General features: G+C 35.3%; 2 protein-coding genes across 2 annotated transcripts; both read left to right on the forward strand.

Annotated features, from left to right (window-relative positions):
- Window positions 1-2419: 2419 nt before the first annotated feature.
- LOC122580190 (synaptotagmin-4-like) lies at window positions 2420-16687 on the forward strand. The gene is made up of 10 exons (XM_043752466.1): window positions 2420-2529; window positions 2690-2811; window positions 2908-3009; window positions 3213-3287; window positions 4049-4128; window positions 13626-13776; window positions 14002-14232; window positions 15128-15421; window positions 15636-15749; window positions 16288-16687. The coding sequence occupies exons 1-10, from the start codon at window positions 2481-2483 to the stop codon at window positions 16432-16434; spliced, it is 1365 nt and encodes a 454-aa protein (XP_043608401.1). The 5' UTR covers window positions 2420-2480; the 3' UTR covers window positions 16435-16687.
- Window positions 16688-17642: 955 nt separating this feature from the next.
- On the forward strand, window positions 17643-18251 carry LOC122610444 (F-box/kelch-repeat protein At3g23880-like). The gene has a single exon (XM_043783435.1). It carries the CDS (start codon window positions 17643-17645, stop codon window positions 18249-18251), a length of 609 nt encoding a protein of 202 aa, XP_043639370.1.
- The last annotated feature ends 4045 nt before the right edge of the window (window positions 18252-22296 follow it).

Genomic DNA, 22296 nt, shown 5'->3' on the forward strand with positions numbered 1-22296 from the left:
GCTTATGAACGTTAACGCCCACGTGGCGCAATCCGATTTAACATCCTTACACTCCATATTACTACTCCATCTTGTTTGGATTATTTCCTCCAGATTTTTTATTTTGGTATCTTGTCAATTGTCATGTAAACATGGACCTTATTTTCTTGTTGAAACTTGAAACTAGTAGTTTTGGGCCTTTCTCATAATGGCCCATCATGTGTTATATTATAAGTCTACGGCCAAAAAATCCAGCTAAGCTAACCCAAATCTTTGTAAAAAGTTTGTTTTGAAACCCTTATTTGCTTTGAAACCAATCCGATCACAAACCTTTGACCACCATTTTACCCCAAATCTCTAAATCATATATAAACATCATTTATGACCAATTGATGGTATATATGGTACCATTTATTTCAAGTACCAGATTTGAACATATTAATCTGTAAGGTCATCACATGAACCCGAAATCAATATGAATCGATGAAATCGATCTTAATGTTTGTCGATAATCCATGAACATTAATAGTTCCACAAAAAACAATCAAATAAACACAATTGTATATTAATTTTCAAACACACCATATAGTGATCAGCGATGGCTATTATGTGCTTGGTGCCAAAAACACCGTTTTATAGTAAAGTTAACTCTTTTATTTATTTAACAATGGTCGTTGGCCTAACTTAAGTTGGAGTTGTAGTATATGAGTTTTTGAAAACAAATTTGTTGCACTCGTCTAAAATTTCACTAAGAAAATCATCATTTTTAAAATTGTTGATGACCAATTATAACAACGATCAATTCTTAAAAATATTTTGTACACATATAGACTTTTGCAATAAAATATAATTCATACAATTATAAGTTCATATGAATTAGTTATGATTTTAGAACATGATTGAATTTTCAGAATCGATATACACATTCAACAAAATATACACACATACATACATACATAAATAAATAAGTTTTAAAATAACATAAGGAAACTTCATAATTAAATATAGCCCACTTTGTTTTGGTTCCTACTCCTACGTTACCCATTTGATTCCCTACTTTTAACAAACTTCTTAATTAAATTTCTTATGTTACCCTATGCGGAAAGTAATGCACATTAATTCTTTATTCCATGCCTTCAATCTGTTTGACAAAATGACTGAACCTTTTTTTTTAATTTAATGAAATCCCTTCTCCAAACTTGCATGAAAAACATAATAATTACAATGAAAGACTAATACCATTCATACACATCGGTGTAAACAATTACAAACATGGGGTTCTTTGGGGGTCTATTTTTCGGCATTGCGTTTGGTATCTGTTTCATGGTCTGCATTGCTCGTTATCAGATCACTCGATCTGCTCGTCGTGCTGATCTGGTATCTGTTTTGATCAGTACATCGTATCATGCATTTTTTTTTAAATTTCTTATCATGATATTTTATGATTCGAATATATAAACTTACATGAAAGCAATGTGATACTTTAGTTGTGGAGGTAAGACATGGAGAGCATAGTTTTTTGCTGATATGGGTCGAAAAGTTTAGAAATTTTTATGCGTAATTTAGGGATTATTAACTGAAATGATTTTGCTTAAGTTAGCGTGTGGTTGACGAAATGTATCAATCTTTTTGGTGTTGCTATCGTATGTATTAAGCCAATTAAAAACTTGTAAACCGGTGAAGTAGCATAAGTCGTGGCAGCTTACTGCTTACATATATTTAGATACATATAATCACAATATCTGAGAGTTGATACATACTATAAGTTTAGGCATTAGTTTGATACTTAACCAGATTAACTAAGAAGAAATAAATCTTGACATTGTTGGAAATTTGAGATTGAGCCTAATTGATGGATGTAGGGACCAACAGTTAGCCATAGATGCTATGTTCATATGCCCAAACCTTCAATAGCTGGTCATAAGGCTGCATAACTCCACTTGGATCGAACCTTATTGTCGTCTGAGATTTGCATTCCACTGTTCCATCTAAGAATCAATCATTAGTGTTATTTGATTCTCATCGTATATAATCCCACTTGGTTATTAAATAAAAAATGTCGTGTTTTTAGGCTGCAACCATTGCGGCTTTTGCAAGGATGACAGTTGCAGATTCAAGAAAGCTTCTTCCAGGAGAGTATTACCCTCCTTGGGTTATATTTTCAAAGAGACAGAAGTTGAGTTACTTTTTGTCTATTACAGTTTGTTTCATATAATAGTTCATATTGGAAATTAACACATGTCCTGTTGAAAATTACAGTTAAATTGGATTAATGACCTAATGAACAAGATCTGGCCATATGTTGATGAGGTACTTCAGTTTCTTTCATTCATTATATCTGATTTACGTTCATTCGTTTGACACTCATTTAATGATCCTATCTAAACTGTTACAATCTACTTCCGGGTTCTGTTTGGATGCTAGCATAGGCAGCGTCTGACCTTATAAGAAGCTCTGTGGAGCCAATACTCGAGCAATATAAGCCAATTGTTTTGTCGTCTATGAAGTTTTCAAAGTTAACACTTGGTACTGTGGCTCCACAATTTACAGGTTTGTCGAATTCCTAAAAAGCATACACCTTTTGAATTAACACACTAACACGTAAATGCCCATTTGTGAGATAAAACTTGGACGAAAGAAGTATTACTTATCGATATTAAAGTGATAAATATGGTGTTTGCGAATCTTACGCTCTGTTGATATAATGCAGGAGTATCTGTGGATGAAGGCGATCCTGGAGAAATTACCATGGAACTGGAGATGCAATGGGATGGAAACCCGAATGTTGTTCTTGATATTGTCACCAAAGTTGGCGTGGCTTTACCAATACAGGTTATAGTGACTATCAAGAGATTTCATATGCCATTCATTACACATTTTGTCATTTAATGTGTGTTGGTAAATTTCTATCTTTGATCTTTGCAACAGGTTAAAAATATCGCATTCACCGGCCTTTTCAGAATCATTTTTAAACCATTAGTTGACGAGTTCCCTTGTTTTGGAGCAGTTCTATTTTCATTGAGAGAAAAGGTATACCATAAGTATTATCCTTATTTCGTGTTCGCTTATAAATCTGTGAGCATTTATCAAGTATAATCTTGATTTCTTATGATTTAATGACCATTTATAAAGAAAATACTCTTCACTCATTCAATGATTATAAACTAATTATTATCATATAACTAGTATAATCGTAACATTTTCTTTGTTTCACATGTTTTCTTGCTGCATAGAAACAACTTGATTTCACGCTAAAAGTTATTGGTGGAGATTTATCAGCACTTCCTGGAGTATCTGATGCCATAGAGGTTTGATTAATCATCTTTCTCGTTTTTTTTTTTTTTTTTTTGTCAGTTTTAGTTAGTTACTACGCTAAAGTAAATAAGGGTTCCCTGTTCTAGTTATAACAAAAATTTAAGTTTTTTAGCCGATATTCAAGTTAAATTACCAGTTTACCTATTGAAATCTTTAAATACAATGATGTAATGATTTGCATCCATAAGATTGCTTCCTAGTTTGTCATTTTCTTTATTAATGTATGTAAGGGTTCATTCACTCTTTGCAAACATATAGCTGGAGAAGGGAGTATATACGGGCAATAAAAGTAGCCCACGGCATGATTAAGTGTTCATGACCTCCGAAAAACTTGTTGAAAAAGAATTACTCCATATATCGTTATTGTATTAATAGCTTTTGTAATGACATTTTTTTGGGTATTTATTCATTATATTTCTATAAAAATATACAAAAGTGCCAGGTAAACCAGATCCACCCTGTTTTGGTTCAACTGAAAGCTTATCTGTTTAGACCCAAAGCCACTTTGACCCATTACCACCTTGTGACCAGCACCAATTTTTAATACAAATTTACCCTTTTTGGAAATCTCAAGCTAAATTACGGAATGATGATATTGATTTTTGTCCATAAGGTTGTAAATTTACTCCTTTTTTTGGCAATTTCAAGGCTAAATTACTCCGGGTTTCTAAAGCTTATTAAATTATGGCATATCATGAGTACCTTCTTTATGAAAGGAATACTAATCTAATCCTCATAAACTCTCTTTATGTAGGAAACGATTAGGGATGCTATTGAAGATTCAGTCTCATGGCCAGTTCGGATCGTTATACCCATATTAGCAGGGGACTATAGGTACATTACTAGTTCAAAAGTGTTATCCACTTCAAGCATTTAAGAGTCAAAGCACTGATAAATCAGTTTACAACATATTATATTTCTACAACTTACGACGCATGATAAATATCTTTAACAAGAAGTAACACTATATCCTATATTTAAGTATCTATAAATTTTCTGTCCCAATGATAAAAACAGCTTCTCTGCAAAATCCAAGGGTGTAGAAAGACTTCCGAAAATCCTATATAGAACAATTACCAATGGTTATGTGTTATGTTTTGTAACACCTCCAAAATACGGGTCAACGGGTAGGGCGTGACTTCAACAATATCACAATACAAGAGTATAATGAACGACACTAAACTTGGTCGTTTTGAAAACATGCATTTTATAAAACAATATTTATTCTCCCTGGGTTATTAGAATTTTCGTCCCGAAATTTTAGCTCGTGTCACTAGTGGATGGAACGGTAGCAAATAAAACTGACATATCAAGAAACATCTAGATTAAACATACCGGTGACAATGTTAGGGTCCTCGTGAGTTTCACCGACGTTCAACATAAATACTCTCCCGCGAGCGACGTCAATGTTACCCCGATTGTTGTTGTTAGGAGGGTGATGGTTGGCAATGTTGTTGGCACGGGTAGTGTTGTTGGGTCGGTTGTTGTTTTGGTTCCTCAATCCTGGGCAATCTCTTTTAACATGCCCATCCTCTCCACATTCAAAACATCCCCTCAGCGCTCCTTGATTCCCAACAGGGTTAGGATTCATACAATCTCTAGTCAAATGACCAACCCTCCTACAATTTCTACATACAATCACACACTGGCCTTAGTCGTGAGTATTGCACCGTGTGCAATATGGCTTAGTGCCGATATATCCCTTCTTGGCTGGTGATGCAACTTGGCGGGTATTGCCGGCTTCGGTTCTCCTAGCTTGTTAATGCCCTTGATTTCTTCCCAAATCATCCTCCCATTTCCTCTTGTTCTCTAACCCATTGTGACCACTAGAGTTTCCTTCACCAATGCTCCTCCTCTTAACTTGGTCCGCCAAGTTGTGTGCCATACGAACGACACTCGCAATGGTTGTTGGTTTGGATGAAGTAATCATGCCTTGAATTTGGGGTGGTAACCTCCAAATGTAACGCTCTATACGCTTGTACTCCGGATTGACCATGATTGGGCATAGGAGAGCCAACTCATGGAATCGTGTGGTGTACTCGGTCACCTCTAGACCCTTAGCCTTCAAATTCCAAAACTCAACCTCCAAATTTTGGAGTTCATTCCTTGGGCAGTACTCACCCTCAACATCTCCTTCGGATCTTCCCAAGAGATAGCATAAGCTACATCAATCCCAACACTATGGGCATAAGTGTTCCACCAAGTTAAGGCGCCATCTTGCAGTGTACAAAAGGCATATTTAACTCGACAGTCTATCGGTAATCACTAACGCGGAATACCGTCTCCATCTTCTCGTACAATCGGATCAGCCCGATGGCACCCTCGGTACCGCTAAAGGTGAGGGGATTGCATTGCTGAAAATCTCTATACGTACGTCTCTTTGGTGCATCTCCTTGCCCAGCCATTGGGCTATTTTCTTGGCCTCCATCTCCGTTCGGGTTAGCGTTTCGGGCAGCTAGCGCGGCTGCCACTCCTTCAACTATTAGCTTCTCGATGTCCTCGGTTCATCCTTGTAGCTCTAGTGGGTGCCATGGTTGTCCTTTGAGAGAAAATTTCAATGGATTTGTTAGATACGTTGACGTCATAAATACCGCTACCACATTGTAACCACAAGCAAACCAATCAATCAATCACCACATACACAATCATCTTTATGCAACTTTGTTTAGATTCACAAATACATATGTTAGGGTCGGAATGAGTTTCAAAGAAGTGAACAATCTTGTTCATTGCATAATGATGAGAAAAGTTTTGAAGTTCCCCCTTGATAGTAAAATAATAATAAATAAATAAAATTTTCTTAAGCTTTTCACGGTTTAAACAACTTAGTAAGAAACTTAAAGTTGGGTTCTATGTTAACTAAACAAAAAAAAAAAAAAAGTGGATATTATTTATCCAAAAGTTGAGCTATAATCTAGTTGATAAGAATCTTTAAAGGATTTAAGGTAATAATAAATTTAGGCATCCCATAATAAGATTTAAAATGTCAGGTAGTTTTAGATAAAAATCAAACATTTAAATATCACTTGAACTAACTCAAAATAGAATATTTTGATATTTCGATGCAATGACCAAAACACAATATTTACGTAGTGTCTTTCTCTTTTTTCTTTTTTTTTGGTATTGCCAAGTTTTTCAAAATGAAAGTAAGAAAAGGTCAAACCGTCGGGCACATCCCGCCCGGAATTAGGAAGACAAAAGTAAAATAAGATGCATAAAGATAATGTTTCATGATGGTGGCGGTGTATGACTTATGCCGGTGGAGGTCGCCTTTGACATGGTCTCGAATGTGTGACTCATTTTCTTCTCCCATTCTATTAGTTTGTTACCCATAGGCCGAGTCATATCCTTCCAAAGCGCCACCGACTCCATGGTGTTCGCCAAGCCTTCCTCTAGTTGCGCGATTCTCCTATCCTTGCTCACTAGTTCCTCCTTGAACTTCTTGTTATCGGCCTTCAACTCTTCCATTTTATCCCTCATCGACCTAATCTCCATTGTGTTATCTTTTAACACAAACCCTATGTCAACATATGTCTCGTCTAATGTCTCTTGATGGAATTTCTCTAACTTCACAAGTCTGTCCTCGGTGCGAATAAAGCGGGCCACCGGTAGTGGCACCGTGTCCTCGAGGGGCTCACCGGTGGAAGCCGGTACAGGTGGGGTAGATCGATAGATGATGGGTGTTGTGGTGTTGGAATCAACAACCACGGGAGTGGTGATGGGATAAAGTGGTACTGTCCGTGGCACCAAAAAGTCCTTGGGAATTGGTCGAACCTCATTGGAGGTCACAAACTCCATGCACTTGCCTTCCGACTCCGTTTCAGAGATCCAGCCGCCATTGGGAACACCAATTGTGTCAGGAGTAGGAGCTCTGGTTATGACCTCATTTGCGGGCCAAACATCTTCCGGTGTGGATGGAAATGATGAATCAGGTGTTGCACATAGCGAGTCCTCGTATTCAGTAATAGGATGCATGATTCTTGTTCTTACACAAAGCTTTGCATATATACATGTAATGCACATAAGTAACTGAAGTATAAGGGCATACTAACCTTCACATGTAGATAATATCAATGTAGCACGTAAAGGTTATAGTGAACTAGGTTTTCAAAAAGAAAGATATATAAAATGTTCTTTCAAAATGGGAGCCTAGACTATAACCCTCCTGAAAGACCTTATGTGTTATATGCAAAACTTCTTGCTTGCCTAAGTGCAATAATTATTAGATTCATTAACATGACTAGTTTACATCTTATTACATTTAAACTAGAGATAAGTGATTGCTTGGGCTATTAATAAGTCGCATTTAGTATAGTTGAAGCGTATGTGCATTCTTCCATATTTGACTCACCGTTTTCTTGGAACTTGGGGAATTTATTCGTGGTCAAAAAGAAGGGGCTGGGCCTCGGTGAATTTATTTCTGAAACTTCAAGATGTCGGTTATTACATGAATTTTGCAAATTTTCTGAACAGGATAGCTATTTTTAAAAATTCACTAAACACGACTGCAACATAAAAAGTTTAATAAAAGTTCTCTACGAAGGAGACCTATAGAAATTATGAAGTTTGTACCAAAAATCAACAACACATTGAAGATAATACAGTAGAAAAATAAAGTTCCAACTCCCACAGAATTGTGAGATAAAAATTTTCAAAGTTCACCGATTTCTGTGACTAAAATTTCCAGTTTTGACCACTTGTCTTGTAAAGCCCTTTTGGGTGACCTCTTCTTACTTTCACGACCCGGGGCCACCTTCAATGGAAGGGGGACTCTTTGAACTTGAGGTTGGACACCAAAAATGCACGAAAACACGACACCATGATCGATTAATGCCTCCCTCAAGGAGACCCAACAGTTCTGATTGAAATCAGGAACCATACTAAGCTGAAATTTTGGGTTTAAAACCTTTGTGTATTACATGCAACTAAGATAACAAATGAGACATGCATACATTTACATGCTACCTTGATATTATCTACACTTGAAGGTTTTTATGCCCTTATACTTCAGTTACTTATGTGCATTACATGTATATATGCAAAGCTTTGTGTAAGAACATGTATCATGCATCCTATTACTAAATACGAGGACTCACTATGTGCAACACCCGATTCACCATTTCCATCCACACCGGAAGATGTTTGGCCTGCAAATCAGGTCATAACCAGGGCTCCTGACACGATTGGTGTCCCCAATGGCAGGTCATAACCAGGGCTCTTGACACGATTGGTGTCCCCAATGGCGGTTGGATCTCTGAAACGGAGTCGGAAGGCGAGAGCATGGAGATTGTGACCTCCAATGAGGTTCGACCAATTCCTAAAGACTTTTTGGTGCCACGGACAGTACCACTTCATCCCATCACCACTCCCGTGGTTGTTGATTCCAGCACCACAACACCCACCATCCCATCGATCTACCCCACCTGTACCGGCTTCCACCGGTGAGCCCCTCGAGGACACGGTGCCACTACTGGTGGCCCACTTTATTCGCATCGAGGACAGACTTGTGCAGTTAGAGAAATTTCATCAAGTGACATTAGACAAGACATATGTTGACATAAGGTTTGTGCTAAAAGATAACACAATGGAGATTAGGTTGATGAGGGATAAAATGGAAGAGTTGAAGGTTAATAACAAGAAGTTCAAGGAGGAACTAGTGAGCAAGGATAGGAGAATCGCGCAACTAGAGGAAGGCTTGGCGAACACCATGGAGTCGGTGGCGCTTTGGAAGGATATGACTTGGCTTATGGGTAACAAACTAATAGAATGAGAGAAGAAAATGAGTCATACATTCGAGGCCATGTCAAAGGCGGCCTCCACCGACATAAGTCATACACTGCTACCATCATGAAACATTATCTTTATACATCTTATTTTACTTTTGTCTTCCTAATTCCAGGCGGGATGTGCCCGACGGTTTGACCTTTTCTTACTTTCATTTTGAAAAACTTGGCAAATTATTTTGGATATTATTTTTGGAGTATTTTACAAAAAAAAAAAGAGAAAGACACTACGTAAAATTTGTGTTTTGGTCATTGCATCGAAATATCAAAATATTTTATTTTGAGTTAGTTTAAGTGATATTTAAATATTTGATTTTTATTTAAAACTGCTTGAGATTTTAAATCTAATTATGGGATGCCTAAATTTATTATTACCTTAAAATCCTTTAAAGATTTTATCAACTAGATTATAGCTCAACTTTTGGATAAATAATATTGGATAAACAATATCCATTTTTTATTTTTTATTTTTGCTTAGTTAACATGGAACCTAACTTTAAGTTTTTTACTAAGTTATTTAAACCTTAAGAAAATTTTTTGAACTACGAATCCCTTTAGCAAAAGATGGAGCACTAGAAGGCACGGTGGTTAGGGTCTTTATTCAATAAGAACGAGCGAACAACAAGTAGCAATCTGATATGGATCTGCTGGAAATATCTTATTAATAATTTATTATAGGACAATATTAGTTTTATTATTATTAGGTATTATTATTAGGAAAGTATTTTATTGATATATCTATTATTATTATTATTATTATTATTATTATTATTATTATTATTTAGTTAGCTTGTTAACCAAGCTAGGATTAGTATAAATAGAACATTAGGGTTGTAAGTCTTGAAGTGAAAATATTATTATCAGTTTATTGTTCTTATTTAGTTTAATTTGGAAGTTTACTAGTTCTCGAATACCAGCCTATCCTTCATATTATTCTTATCATTTGATACAAGCCATTGGTTCGTATCAATTGGTATCAGAGCATCGATCTTGCAACCTGTGATATCCAAAAAAAAAAAGAACTTTTCGAAAACACTGTTTGCGTACTGTTCATTGTTTTGATTGCTTGAATCAATGGCGGACATAAGGTCCAAGATAATGGAAGAACATCGGGCTAGTATGCAAACTTTTTACAAGATTCAAAAGGAGATGTTGAGATCTGAACAAAGAATGGCAATAGTTCAGTAGAGTATACTGATGGATATATGGGACATCCAGGATGAACTTGCTGAAAGGAGGGAACTGGAATCGGTGAAACCGGAGAATTGGAGTGACCAGGAATATATTCTCATGAAAACTCAGTTTTATAATTTGCCGTCCAAACCTACCATAGTGGAAGAGAAGAATATCGAAGATGGCCAAGGGATGAAGACGTGCAAGATGGATAGAACTGAGAAGGTGTTGCAATCTGCGTCACCCCTGAACAAGAAGATTTAAATTATAATAGACTCAGATCTGAAGACTGTTTTTCCTCTATTTCAAGTTGATATAGATGCTCAGCTTCAAGGATTGGAAGTCAGGTTACATTATGGGCTGGCAGAATTGAAGGCAGAATTGGAAGATGACAAGCAACATGCTCAAGACAATAGGCAACCTGATGGACACTCATCGAAACATGTTGTAGTGCATGTTCTTTTGCATTACCATGATCCACAAAAGGCATCGCTACACATCAAAATATGGGACCCAGGAATTAAAAAAAATGGTTCCAAGCAACACCTTGAGGACAAGGTGTTTTGGGGGGCCGGAGTATTGATATGGATCTGCTGGAAATATCTCATTAATAATTTATTATAGGACAATATTAGTTTTATTATTATTAGGTATTATTATTAGGAAAGTATTTTATTGATATATCTATTATTATTATTATTTAGTTAGCTTGTTAACCAAGCTAGGATTAGTATAAATAGAACATTAGGGTTGTAACTCTTGAAGGCAGAATATTATCATCAGTTTATTGTTCTTATTTAGTTTAATTTGGGAGTTTACTGGTTCTCGAATACCAGCCTATCCTTCATATTATTCTTATCATTTGATACAAGCCATTGGTTCGTATCACAATCCGAGCATGACAACATCTAATCATCTGCAATACATACTAAATTGTGTCAACATAAAGTTGGTGGGTTCCTTAGGTTTTAAATAAAGCATTTAGCCATGAACCACAAGCCATAAGTTAACCATTGCTTTACCACAATGAATGTAGCCATTGTTAAATAACAATGCTAGGAATTTAAGAAGTATACATCTATATAAGCTCATTATACGAAACTGACACGTTGTTATAGTTTGCCTCCCAGTACTTGTTCAAGGTACCGAATGTTTACAAATATGTATCACCTGTTGGGCTCCCAGCTCTGTTTATGCCGGGTGGGGAGTGTTAACCCAAATAGCGCTAATCAACATATCCACGTTTAAATCCATATTCAACGTATCATGATTGTGAGAACTTGTTGTGAACATAGTAACTTATAACAGCCTTGTATACCGTTGTGCATGTACTTGTGTTCATAATGTATTGCAGCCCAAAATATACAAGTAAAATGGGGCTAAAGAAATCTCACCTTAAGAGAGTATAGATGATGAGAATAGATGAGTTGATTAAGTATGCCCAATAGAAGAAAATATAATCTAATTTAGTATAGAGTGTTGGTGTTAAATTATTTTTAAAGGTTTTCATCACCCCAAAGTTTTATTGAATATATATGGTTCAAAGTTTATTTAGTTGGTTATTGAGTTTATCATTTAAGATGACAAATAAATGTAGATCTTATAAAAATGTCTTGTATTATTTCCAAATTAAACATATATATATACTTTATATTTATATGTATGTGTTGATGCCGACGAGACCATACATGACACCGGTTCCCGCCAATTCAAGGATGTGGTATCTTGGGTAGATATAATCGTTTGCATAGACACACTAGTGCACCCAAGACCATACAATCGGACGTGTTTTCCCAAATGCACTAGAGGAAACATATAAGTATAAACATATATATACACATGCATCTTTTGGATCATTACATACTTGTGCTCATACTCACGCATGTGCAGTACACTTGTAGTTAAAGTGCACAAGTATGTATTAATACAAGGGTGATATAGCATGGTTGATAGAAGTATTAACTATATACTAGTGTAAGAATTTAACATGTGAAATCATACAATCTGTTGGATTTCTTTTCACATGTATAGACCCAAACAAAAGTAGAAAATTAATACATCTTTACTCATGTTAATAAGTGCAAGAGTTTACTTTACATTTCAGATTTTTCTTATGTTATCCAGCATTAGATCCAATTATTCTTTATCGGATACAAACAAAGAATAAAGAATATACAAAGAAGAGAATAAATTAACCTGGATCTAATAAAGAATAAAAAGGAATAAACTTTTTGGTGATGAATCCCAATGAAAATAATTTAAATTATACTAGTGATATAATGGAAACTAAATCCATCCTTCTCTTGTCTTAAACAATGATTAAAGATTTGAAACCAAAGGCCAAAGATCAAGGATGCATAGACAAATCATTGATGAGGATTTAGAAGATGAAATGAATGAAAAATATGTGGGTTTACACCCATTTAATTCGACAAGCCCTTCATGGAGAAGAAGGGTGGTCTTTTCGGCTTCCATGTACCTTGTTCTTGCTCCAAGGAATTAGATCTAATGATATACAAGAGTGTTTGATGATTAAAGATGTTTTTAGACGCTTTGGGTCTGTTCAAAATCAGCCAAGAAAAGATAAGAAGATGGAAATGTTTTGTCATAATCTTATTATTAGGCTTAGATTTCAAGACTTTGATTACTCAAACCACCATAGATTATTATGAGATGTTATTAGATCATGTTTGAAGATGATTTTAGGTGGTTTTGATGGTGGTGGACGGCTGCCCTTGTGGTGGCTAGTGGTGGCCGTGAGTTTCAGAGAGGGAGGGAGAAAGAGTGTGTGTTTTGTAGTGAGAGTGATTAAAGTTTAGTTGATAGATTAGTGAGTATTTATAAGATATGATTAGGGTTATGAGGAGGGGTTAAGGCTGAAATTTACATGGTTTTGGAGGGCTTAGAAGTGTAATTTAGTTTAATTATTTTCATTAGTTTAGTTAGTAGTAGGATTATTTAATTAGTAGGTTAGTTTAAGGTATAGTATTTTAATATAAGGTTTATTATTATTATAACATAAAATTATCATTATAATTATTAAACAAAATAATCATTTTCTTTTATTTAATATTTCATTTGTAATGTATCTCATGCAAAGATGGTCAGGTGAAAGTACATATACTAGTTAATACTAGTTGCATGTAAAAAAAATAAATAAATAAACTAACACATAGTTTCACATACGAGTATAGATCTATTTATATATATGAGTATAGATCTATTCATTATATATCATCATATTGTATGGTCAAAGAAGGTGGTTTCTCCTGAGTCAAACGGACCCCGAATTTGCCGGGTGTCACATGTTTGATGATAAACAATCTTAAATGTCTGTTAGGGAATGGTTCTCATACCTTAATACATTTGTTTCAGCGACTTGGAGTTGAAGCCTGTTGGTATACTAGAGGTAAAGCTTATAGAAGCAAAAGAATTGACAAATAAAGACCTTATAGGAAAATCAGATCCTTACGCCACTGTATTCGTACGTCCACTGCGTGACAAAATGAAAAGCAGCAAGACCATTGTAAGAAAAATCTTGTCATCTTTTTGTGTTAATTGAATAAAAGGTTGCCAACTTAGGTCCAATTTTGATATCAGATTATAGTTTTTAGTGTTGTAACAATGAAAACAAAGTTGGTTACAAGAAATAGAAATGGACTAAAGTTGGATACTTTTTCTTTTTGTATGGAACTAAGCATTTCTTTATCTATCTTATTTGATATTTATGTAACTTTGACTGTTTTCGTAGAACAATCAACTAAACCCCATTTGGAATGAGCATTTTGAGTTCACCGTTGAAGATCCTAATACTCAACATGTCACAATAAGAGTCTTTGATGATGAAGGAGTACAAGCTTCTGAGTTAATCGGTTGTGGTCAAGTAGCAATAAAGGATCTTGAGCCTGGGAAGGTTAAAGATATATGGATTAAACTGGTGAAGGATTTGGAAATTCAAAGAGATAATAAGAACAGGGGTCAGGTACAACTATAAAACTATTTCTTATCTATCTAATGCACCACATTTTAGCAATTGTTTTGGTTTAAGTGTGATAACTCAAGAGTAGGGGGTGAGGAGGGGGGGGGGGGGGGGGGTATATTCGACCCATTACTTGAAAATGGGTCAGTTTCGTTAGTTTCTATCTCTAAAGGTTGGATATGTAGTATAAATTAAAGTCAAATAGGTCAAAAGTTGCCGAAAATTCAGATGCTTGGACCCTATTGACTCAAATCTTTTAAGTAATATTTTGAGCATATATACTTTTAGTATGTTTCACAGATTATTTTAGTGCAAGTTTTAATGATGAAATAGACAAAAATGTGTTCGCGAGTCGATCCAACCATTTTGACACAGACCCGTATTCTTGTGTTACTCAATCCACCCATTTTGCAATCTATATATACAATGGTAAAACTTACCATTCAATTCCACTTGAAGTCTTGAAGGAGGCGTCTTTGAAATGTTTTAGCAACGATACAATGACATGCGCTGAGGGAATAATAGAGTACACTCTAATTTATAAAGCTTTTCTAGGCATACATGAATTCTTCGTAGTTGCTATATATGATAGTTGGCGAAAGATCAAAATATAAAGCAATGCCTCAATTTTATGGGATTCACATTCAAGGTCGATAGGGATTTGATACGACTTCCAATTTTATACAATTTACATAGAAAAGTACCAGTGAAAGAAATCCGAAAAGATCTTTAAGCTTGGGGCCTCTTGTTATTCAAGTATTACTTGTGAAAACTTTCTTACCAATTCTGCATGGAATATAATAACCTTGACTTAACCATATGTGATGCATTGTCAAAGTCTGAGTTCTTTTACAACTTATACATTCACCTATTTCTTTGTCATTTTGATGGTTTTTAGGTGCATCTGGAGCTCCTGTATTGTCCTTTTGGCACAGACCCTGGATTACTAAATCCATATAACCCTGACTTTAGATTAACTGATTTAGAGAAGGCACTTAAATCTGGAATTACTGAAACAGATGTCGATCCCGCAAAACTTGCTACACAAAAGAAAAAAGAAGTCATACGAAGAGGAGTACTTTCGGTAACTGTAATGTCTGCTCAAGATTTACCCGCTGTCGATCTTATGGGAAAAAGTGATCCTTATGTTGTACTTTTAATGAGGAAAACAGATCAGAGATTGAAAACCAGGGTATGTTCTTAAAAGTGGATTACTTTAGAAAATATGTTATTAAGTAGCCATAGCTGACTTAGCAGTTGTTGGTAGAGCATGAAATTTTGGACAGAAAGTGATTAGTCAACCCCAACTCATGTAGCTCTGACCCATTCATTTTTGCACCTCTACAAAATTGCTTAATAACGATTCTTTAAGGATATTTCTTTTGTTATAATAATTTGTCTTTCAGGTTATAAATAACACCTTGAATCCTGTATGGAATCAAACATTTGACTTTGTTGTAGAAGATGGATTACGGGATATGCTAATTTGTGAAGTGTGGGATCATGATACCTTTGGAAAGGTAAACCTCACTGTTGTATTTCCCTTCGTGTAGTTCATTTCCCATTTTCTGATATAGACAAAAATGAAAGTACGTCTGGTTAACAAATGTAATTAGCTTGAGGGGAAACAAAGCCATTTCTGGATCAATTTCTTTCAACGGTCATAAGAGTAATGTTTCGCTATTCCACTGGTAAAAGAACAAGAATTCTGGTAGACAAAAAGAACTTCTTCACGTTGAACCACAGTACCCTTCATCTATAGAAAAAATACTTGTTATGGACCGTTATAACATATATCTTTTATTAAGAACCTCAAATAATTCATATCATAAAGTAAGGTGATATCATTAGGCTTGTGTGTCGTCAAGTATCAACACGGCAACGACATCGTAAAGTACTAGTACTCATTGTTTTTGCAGCAGTCTGCTTTTTTTTTTGTACTTATCCATTCTCATTGAAGAGTATTTTAGACTTTTAGCTAACAGTGATACATTTTTCATTCTCTTTAATCAATGCAGTCTATGCTCATTGTAGTTTTCTGCTTTTGGTCTTTATCAGGACAAGATGGGTAAATGCATTATGACACTTACACGGGTCATATTAGAAGGCGAATTCACAGACACGTTCGACTTAGATGGAACTAAATCTGGAAAGCTGACTCTGCATCTCAAATGGACCTCACAAACTTTAGTTCGTGATCCATGATATATCAAAGTGAAAATTTCTCCCGTTTGCATCATGCTAGACTACTTTCAGCTTTGGAAAAGAGAAACTGAATAAGAGCAGGATCCTTTATTTGGTTTCTTTTCTTCTTTTCAAACCACATTTACTTTTATTAGATTCGTTCTACCTTTTTTTCCTTGGCGTGGTCATTTCTTACAACGATACTTGTTAAGGTAACTGTACAACTCTTTTCCCATACGAAACGAAAAAGGCATTACTGTAAATGAAAATTTTCTGTTCGGCAAGAAAATGCACATGTAATTGTCTTTTGTGGCAATCTATAGAAATACTATATAGAGATTTCAGTTACTTAACAATTGGCCCTAACTTATTGTTTTCATTGCATTCACAAATAGAAAGATTCAGGTTTCTTCTTCCCTTTGGTCTTTATGCAACCAGTTCCAAGAATCCATTGATCATCTTTTGATCTCTTGTGAATATGCTAACATGTTATGGTGCTATGTTAGTGCATGGTGCAATATAACCCCCATTTTTGTTTTTTCTATCCGTGATCTCATGTCTTTTTGAGAAGGATAAAAGTCTAAAAAGCTCAGTCATTCGTGCAATTATCTTCACGACTTGCTGGTGCTTATGGAAAGTGAGAAACGGTGCATGTTTTAATGGAGTACCTCCCTCGTGGCAGAGGAGGTAAAGAGCTTAAGCTTCCTTGGATCAAGAATCGTGCAAAACATCACAGTTTATCTTGGGAAAAGTGGTGCGAGTTTAAGATTCATGAAGATCTCAAATAAAAGGGTGTTTAAACTGTAGTCTTCTTCTTGTTTTGGTGTTTTAAAGTTCTTCTTGTAAATGTAAATGAATTTGTACTTTGGTGACTGAACTAGCGACTTGCTATTAGTCTTTTTCAAATAATAGATTTTTCTGCCATCAAAAAAAGAGAAAAAAAACTTATTGTTTTCGTTAATGTCTAATAATGGGTCACAATGTATACTTCCTGTTTACTCTTGATAAATTTTGTATGTTTGGCCATCGTAAACAACAATAATTGTTGATGATTTTTGCTTCAACAATTATCCTCTAAATAACGGAAAAAGGTGATATATATAGACGCAATTCTCTGCTATAACAACATCAAAGGGGTAATATGTAAATTCTAAGGATATATATATATATATAATACATACATTGCTCCAAACCCACTACAGGTCCCCTATTCCCGAATCCCTGGATTAATGGCCTTGGCCTTCGAAGACCAAAAACAGTCAAAGACATCAAATCAATTGCAAGTTTGTGTTCCTACTGAAATCATTCTTGAAATCTTGTTTAGGCTTCCTGTCGTATGGTTGTTACGGTTTAAAAGTGTTTGCAAATTATGGTTTTCTTTGATATCAGATCCTTATTTTATAAATTGTCATGTTAAGAATAATGAGTGTGCATATCATCTTCGTCGACTTATTTCAACCACCGAGAGAGAATTAAACATTAAGACTTGTCATCTTTGTGACGTTTTGCATCATGATAAAGCAGTTAATGTGTTAGAGATTGATTATCCATTCAAAGATCAGGTTCATTCTGTTTTGGTTGTTGCTTATTGCAATGGGTTGTTATGCCTACGTTTTAGGGATTATACTTATTGTATCTGGAATCCTAGTACAAGAAGATCATCTAAAAGGTTTTCACCGCGCTTTGATTTTGCCATGCCGGGTAAGATTGGTTGGGTTTATGGTTTTGGCTTTGGATATGAAGAGTCCACCGATGATTACAAAGTTGTTGAAATAGGTCGTGTTACCAACCCGTATGATGCCTTAATGGTGTTGGGGAATTTCAAGTTACAAGGGTAAGAAATCAATAACCGGATATCTCTTTGTATCGTGATATCACTTTCCGAAAACAACAATTTGACCCTATCTGCCTGGGTTACACGAATTTTGTTTTGGGATAATACAAAGAGTAATGTTCAAGATTTTGGCAGAAATCTAAAACCCGTTCGCTAAAAAGTATTTCGCGTTTTGTATATAAATTCTCACGTATCCTTCTCGTTATGAGACACCCAAAAGATTGTTAAAGAAAGCTCAAAAGCTCACAATGTATATTGTTGTACGTATATGTTATTACTTATATCCCTGCATGCATGGATGCATACATATTTATAAGGATGTGGCAAGCTTTCAGGATAACTAGATGGCATGTTCATAATTGACTTTCCATGTGAATTAAGGTAATCAAGTTGGCAGCATAAAATGACTTTTGTATGAATAATAGGAAGTAAAATTGTACATGCCAAAATAAGTCAATAACACTGTACTTTTCATTTTCAAAGTTACTAGCATGTAAATATACTTTTCCATGTTTCATGCAATTTGTTTACAAATGTGTCTGTATACATATTGCAAAATCTCATTTCATATTTTCAATGTGTAGATAAAATACCATCAAAATAAGTTATTATATGATTATATAATTAACAACAATCTTTTGGGTCCGGGATGTCGTTCACTTTAATGGGTGTACACTCCGTACCTCCAAACCCATATCCAAGTGTCATAACCATATCCCATAATTTCACTAAATTAATAACAATCCTCCCCAATTTAGTGCAATTCCGATACATGAGAAAATATTCAAAAACAAAACTAATGCGTAAATGAAAATGTCTTGAAGATTGAATTTTCATCTTAGTATATTACACATTCCAAATATTCGAGAATCGGGGTGTTCTAAGAATTGAACCCTTCAACCCATTTGAATACCTGAAGATAATATACACATAAGCTTTCAAACACTATAAAGCTATCATGACGCTATACAAGCCATGCGTCCATATCCATTCATGAATGTATCCAAAGTTAAAAGTCCAAAACTTTCTTGAAGCGGCAAAACTTCACATTCATATAGGTAGTTCTACTTTATTCATGCACCTGCTATTGCACTTTTTCAAAGGAACTATTAAGAAGCTATACTTCAGCCTAACCATCTGGAGATCTGAGCACATACCTTGGGATGATATGTAAAACATGTGCTCCAATTTCTAAGTGTAAGCTTTCCACATTGAATTCAGCTTCTGATTAATATCAAAAGGGAATTAGGTATCTTAAAATTAGAAATTTAGGTGGACTTTAAACCCATCCCTTCAGCAGACTTATTAACCAAGTCTCTAGCTAATCCCTTCGTCAAGTGATCAGCTAAATTTTGTTGAGATCTTACAAACTCTATAGAAATCACCCCATTCGTGATAAGTTCACGAATCATGCTATGTCTAACACCTAAGTGTCTAGACTTTCCATTATACATCTGGCTATAAGCCTTTGCCAATGTAGCGGCACTATCACAATGGATAGAAATGGGTGCTATAGGTTTAGGCCACAATGGAATCTCATAAATCAAGTTTCTTAGCCATTCTGCTTCTTTACCAGCAGCAGCTAATGCAACAAACTCAGATTCCATTGTTGAGTTGGTAATACAAGTTTGCTTCTTAGAAGCCCATGAGATAGCACCTCCCCCAAGCAAAAATACCCAACCAGATGTAGAAGAATGATCTTCAACATTGGTAATCCAACTCGCATCAGTATACCCTTCTAAAACCGAAGGAAACCCAGTATAAGATAAACTATAATCCATAGTTTTCTTCAAATACTTTAGTACCCGCCTAATTGCTTGCCAATGATGAGTACCAGGATTATTAGTATACCTACTCAATTTTCCCACAGCAAATGCAATGTCAGGCCTTGTACAAGTCATGGCATACATCAAGCAGCCAATCACCTTAGAATACTCAAGTTGTGATACAGCTTCACCTTTGTTAGGCATCAGCTTCATACTTGGATCCATAGGTGTACTCACCGGAGTACAGTCAAAACAATTGAATTTCTTTAGCACCTTCTCAATGTAGTGAGATTGAGAAATTGAAATTCCTTTGTTTTCACGTTTGATCCTTATACCAAGGATAACGTCAGCCTCCCCCATATCTTTCATGGAGAACTTTGATGACAAAAATTCTTTTGTTAAGTCAACCTGATTCTGGTCAGTTCCAAATATCAACATGTCATCAACATATAGACAAATGATGACTCCTTTACCAGAATCATCAAATTTGCTATATACACATTTGTCAGCTTGGTTTAAATGATAACCATTTGACAAAACCACTTCGTCAAACTTTTGATGCCATTGTTTAGGTGCTTGTTTTAATCCATATAAGGATTTAACAAGTCTGCAAACCTTGTTTTCATTTCCTGGCATGACGAAGCCTTGAGGTTGGTTCATATAAATCTCCTCATCCAGGTCACCATTCAAGAATGCTGTCTTCACATCCATCTGGTGAATGACCAGATTGTGAATTGCTGACAAAGCAATCAGCAGTCTAATGGTAGAGATACGAGCCACTGGAGCGTAAGTGTCAAAATAGTCAATTCCGGACTTTTGTCTAAAGCCTTGAATGACCAACCTTGCCTTGAACTTTTCAATAGTTCCATCTACCTTCATCTTCTTTTTGAAAATCCATTTGCAACCCAATGGTTTGCAACCGGGAGGTAGATCAGCCAACACCCATGTGTTGTTGCCCATGATGGATTCCATCTCATCATCAATTGCTTCTTTCCAGAAGGCAACATCCTGAGACTTCATTGCTTCATCAAATGTTTTTGGATCATTCTCAACATTGAAGCAATATGAATATTGGGTAAAAGCATCATCTCTGGAACCTTCAATTAAGTATAACTTAAAATCTGGTCCAAATGTTTTAGGTTTCCTTTCTCTTTTGCTTTTCCGAAGCTCAAGTGACTGATCAACAGCCTTTTCAGAGACTTCAACATTACAATCCTTATCGGTTCCATTGGAGCTAGAAACCATATCCTTTGGTCTAGGTATAGATGAGAAACGATTCTCATCAAAGATTGCATCCCTTGAATCAATTACGGAATGAACCGCATATGAATCATTAGGTTCAATAACATAGAACCTATAAGCCTTGGAATGTTCAACATATCCAATAAATATGCAATCTATACCTCTTTCACCTAAACTTTTCTTCTTGGGATCAGGCAATTTTACAATAGCCCTACAACCCCACACCCGAAGATAATTCAAGTTTGGTTTCTTTTTATTCCAAAGTTCATAAGGTGTAATCTTGTTCCTTTTGTTAGGAACTCTATTAAGCAAATAACAAGTTGTAAGCACAGCTTCCCCCCAAAATCCATTACTTAAACCTGAATAGGATAACATGGAATTAACCATTTCTTTAAGGACCCTATTCTTTCTTTCTGATATACCATTTTGTTGTGGTGTATACGGAGCCGTAGTCTCATGGATTATCCCAACGGATTGGAAATATGTTTGATCAATATATTCACCTCCCCTATCTGTTCTAAGCCTTTTTATCAAAGTCTTTTGTTGCAATTCTGCTTCAGCTTTAAATATTTTAAATTTATCTAATGCTTCATCCTTAGTGTGTAATAAATAAACATAACAATATCTAGAAGCATCATCAATAAATGTCACAAAATATTTATTATTCCCTAAAGTAGGAGTTGCATGCAAATCACATAAATCACTATGTATTAATTCCAAAATTTCAGAATCACGTTTCACATTTTGAAATGGTTTCTTAGTGATCTTTGTCAACATACATGTTTTACACTTTTCATCGTTTATGTCAAAGGCCGGTATTAATCCATCTTTAGACATTTCTTGCATTCTTTTAAAGTGTACATGTCCTAGTCTAGCATGCCAAATAGTAGAATCATTTATACTAGAAGTTGACATAAAAGAAAAGTTGACATTCATGTGATTAATGTTAAGTCTAAACATTCCATTGCACAAATAACCAAAACCAACAAACATGCCATGTTTTGACAAAACAAATTTATCAGATTCAATAACTTGTTTATA

This window comes from Erigeron canadensis, chromosome 8 (genome assembly GCF_010389155.1).
Source record: "Erigeron canadensis isolate Cc75 chromosome 8, C_canadensis_v1, whole genome shotgun sequence".
NCBI lineage: Eukaryota > Viridiplantae > Streptophyta > Magnoliopsida > Asterales > Asteraceae > Erigeron > Erigeron canadensis.

Excerpts from the sequence above, each read along its gene's own strand:
- LOC122580190 (XM_043752466.1), top strand. The coding sequence starts at position 2,481 with ATGAAGTTTTCAAAGTTAACACTTGGTACTGTGGCTCCACAATTTACA. Across the intron at positions 2,530-2,689 it reads TGTGGCTCCACAATTTACAG|GAGTATCTGTGGATGAAGGC; the intron begins GTTTGTCGAATT and ends GATATAATGCAG. Across the intron at positions 15,422-15,635 it reads ATCAGAGATTGAAAACCAGG|GTTATAAATAACACCTTGAA; the intron begins GTATGTTCTTAA and ends TTTGTCTTTCAG.
- LOC122610444 (XM_043783435.1), top strand. The coding sequence starts at position 17,643 with ATGGCCTTGGCCTTCGAAGACCAAAAACAGTCAAAGACATCAAATCAA.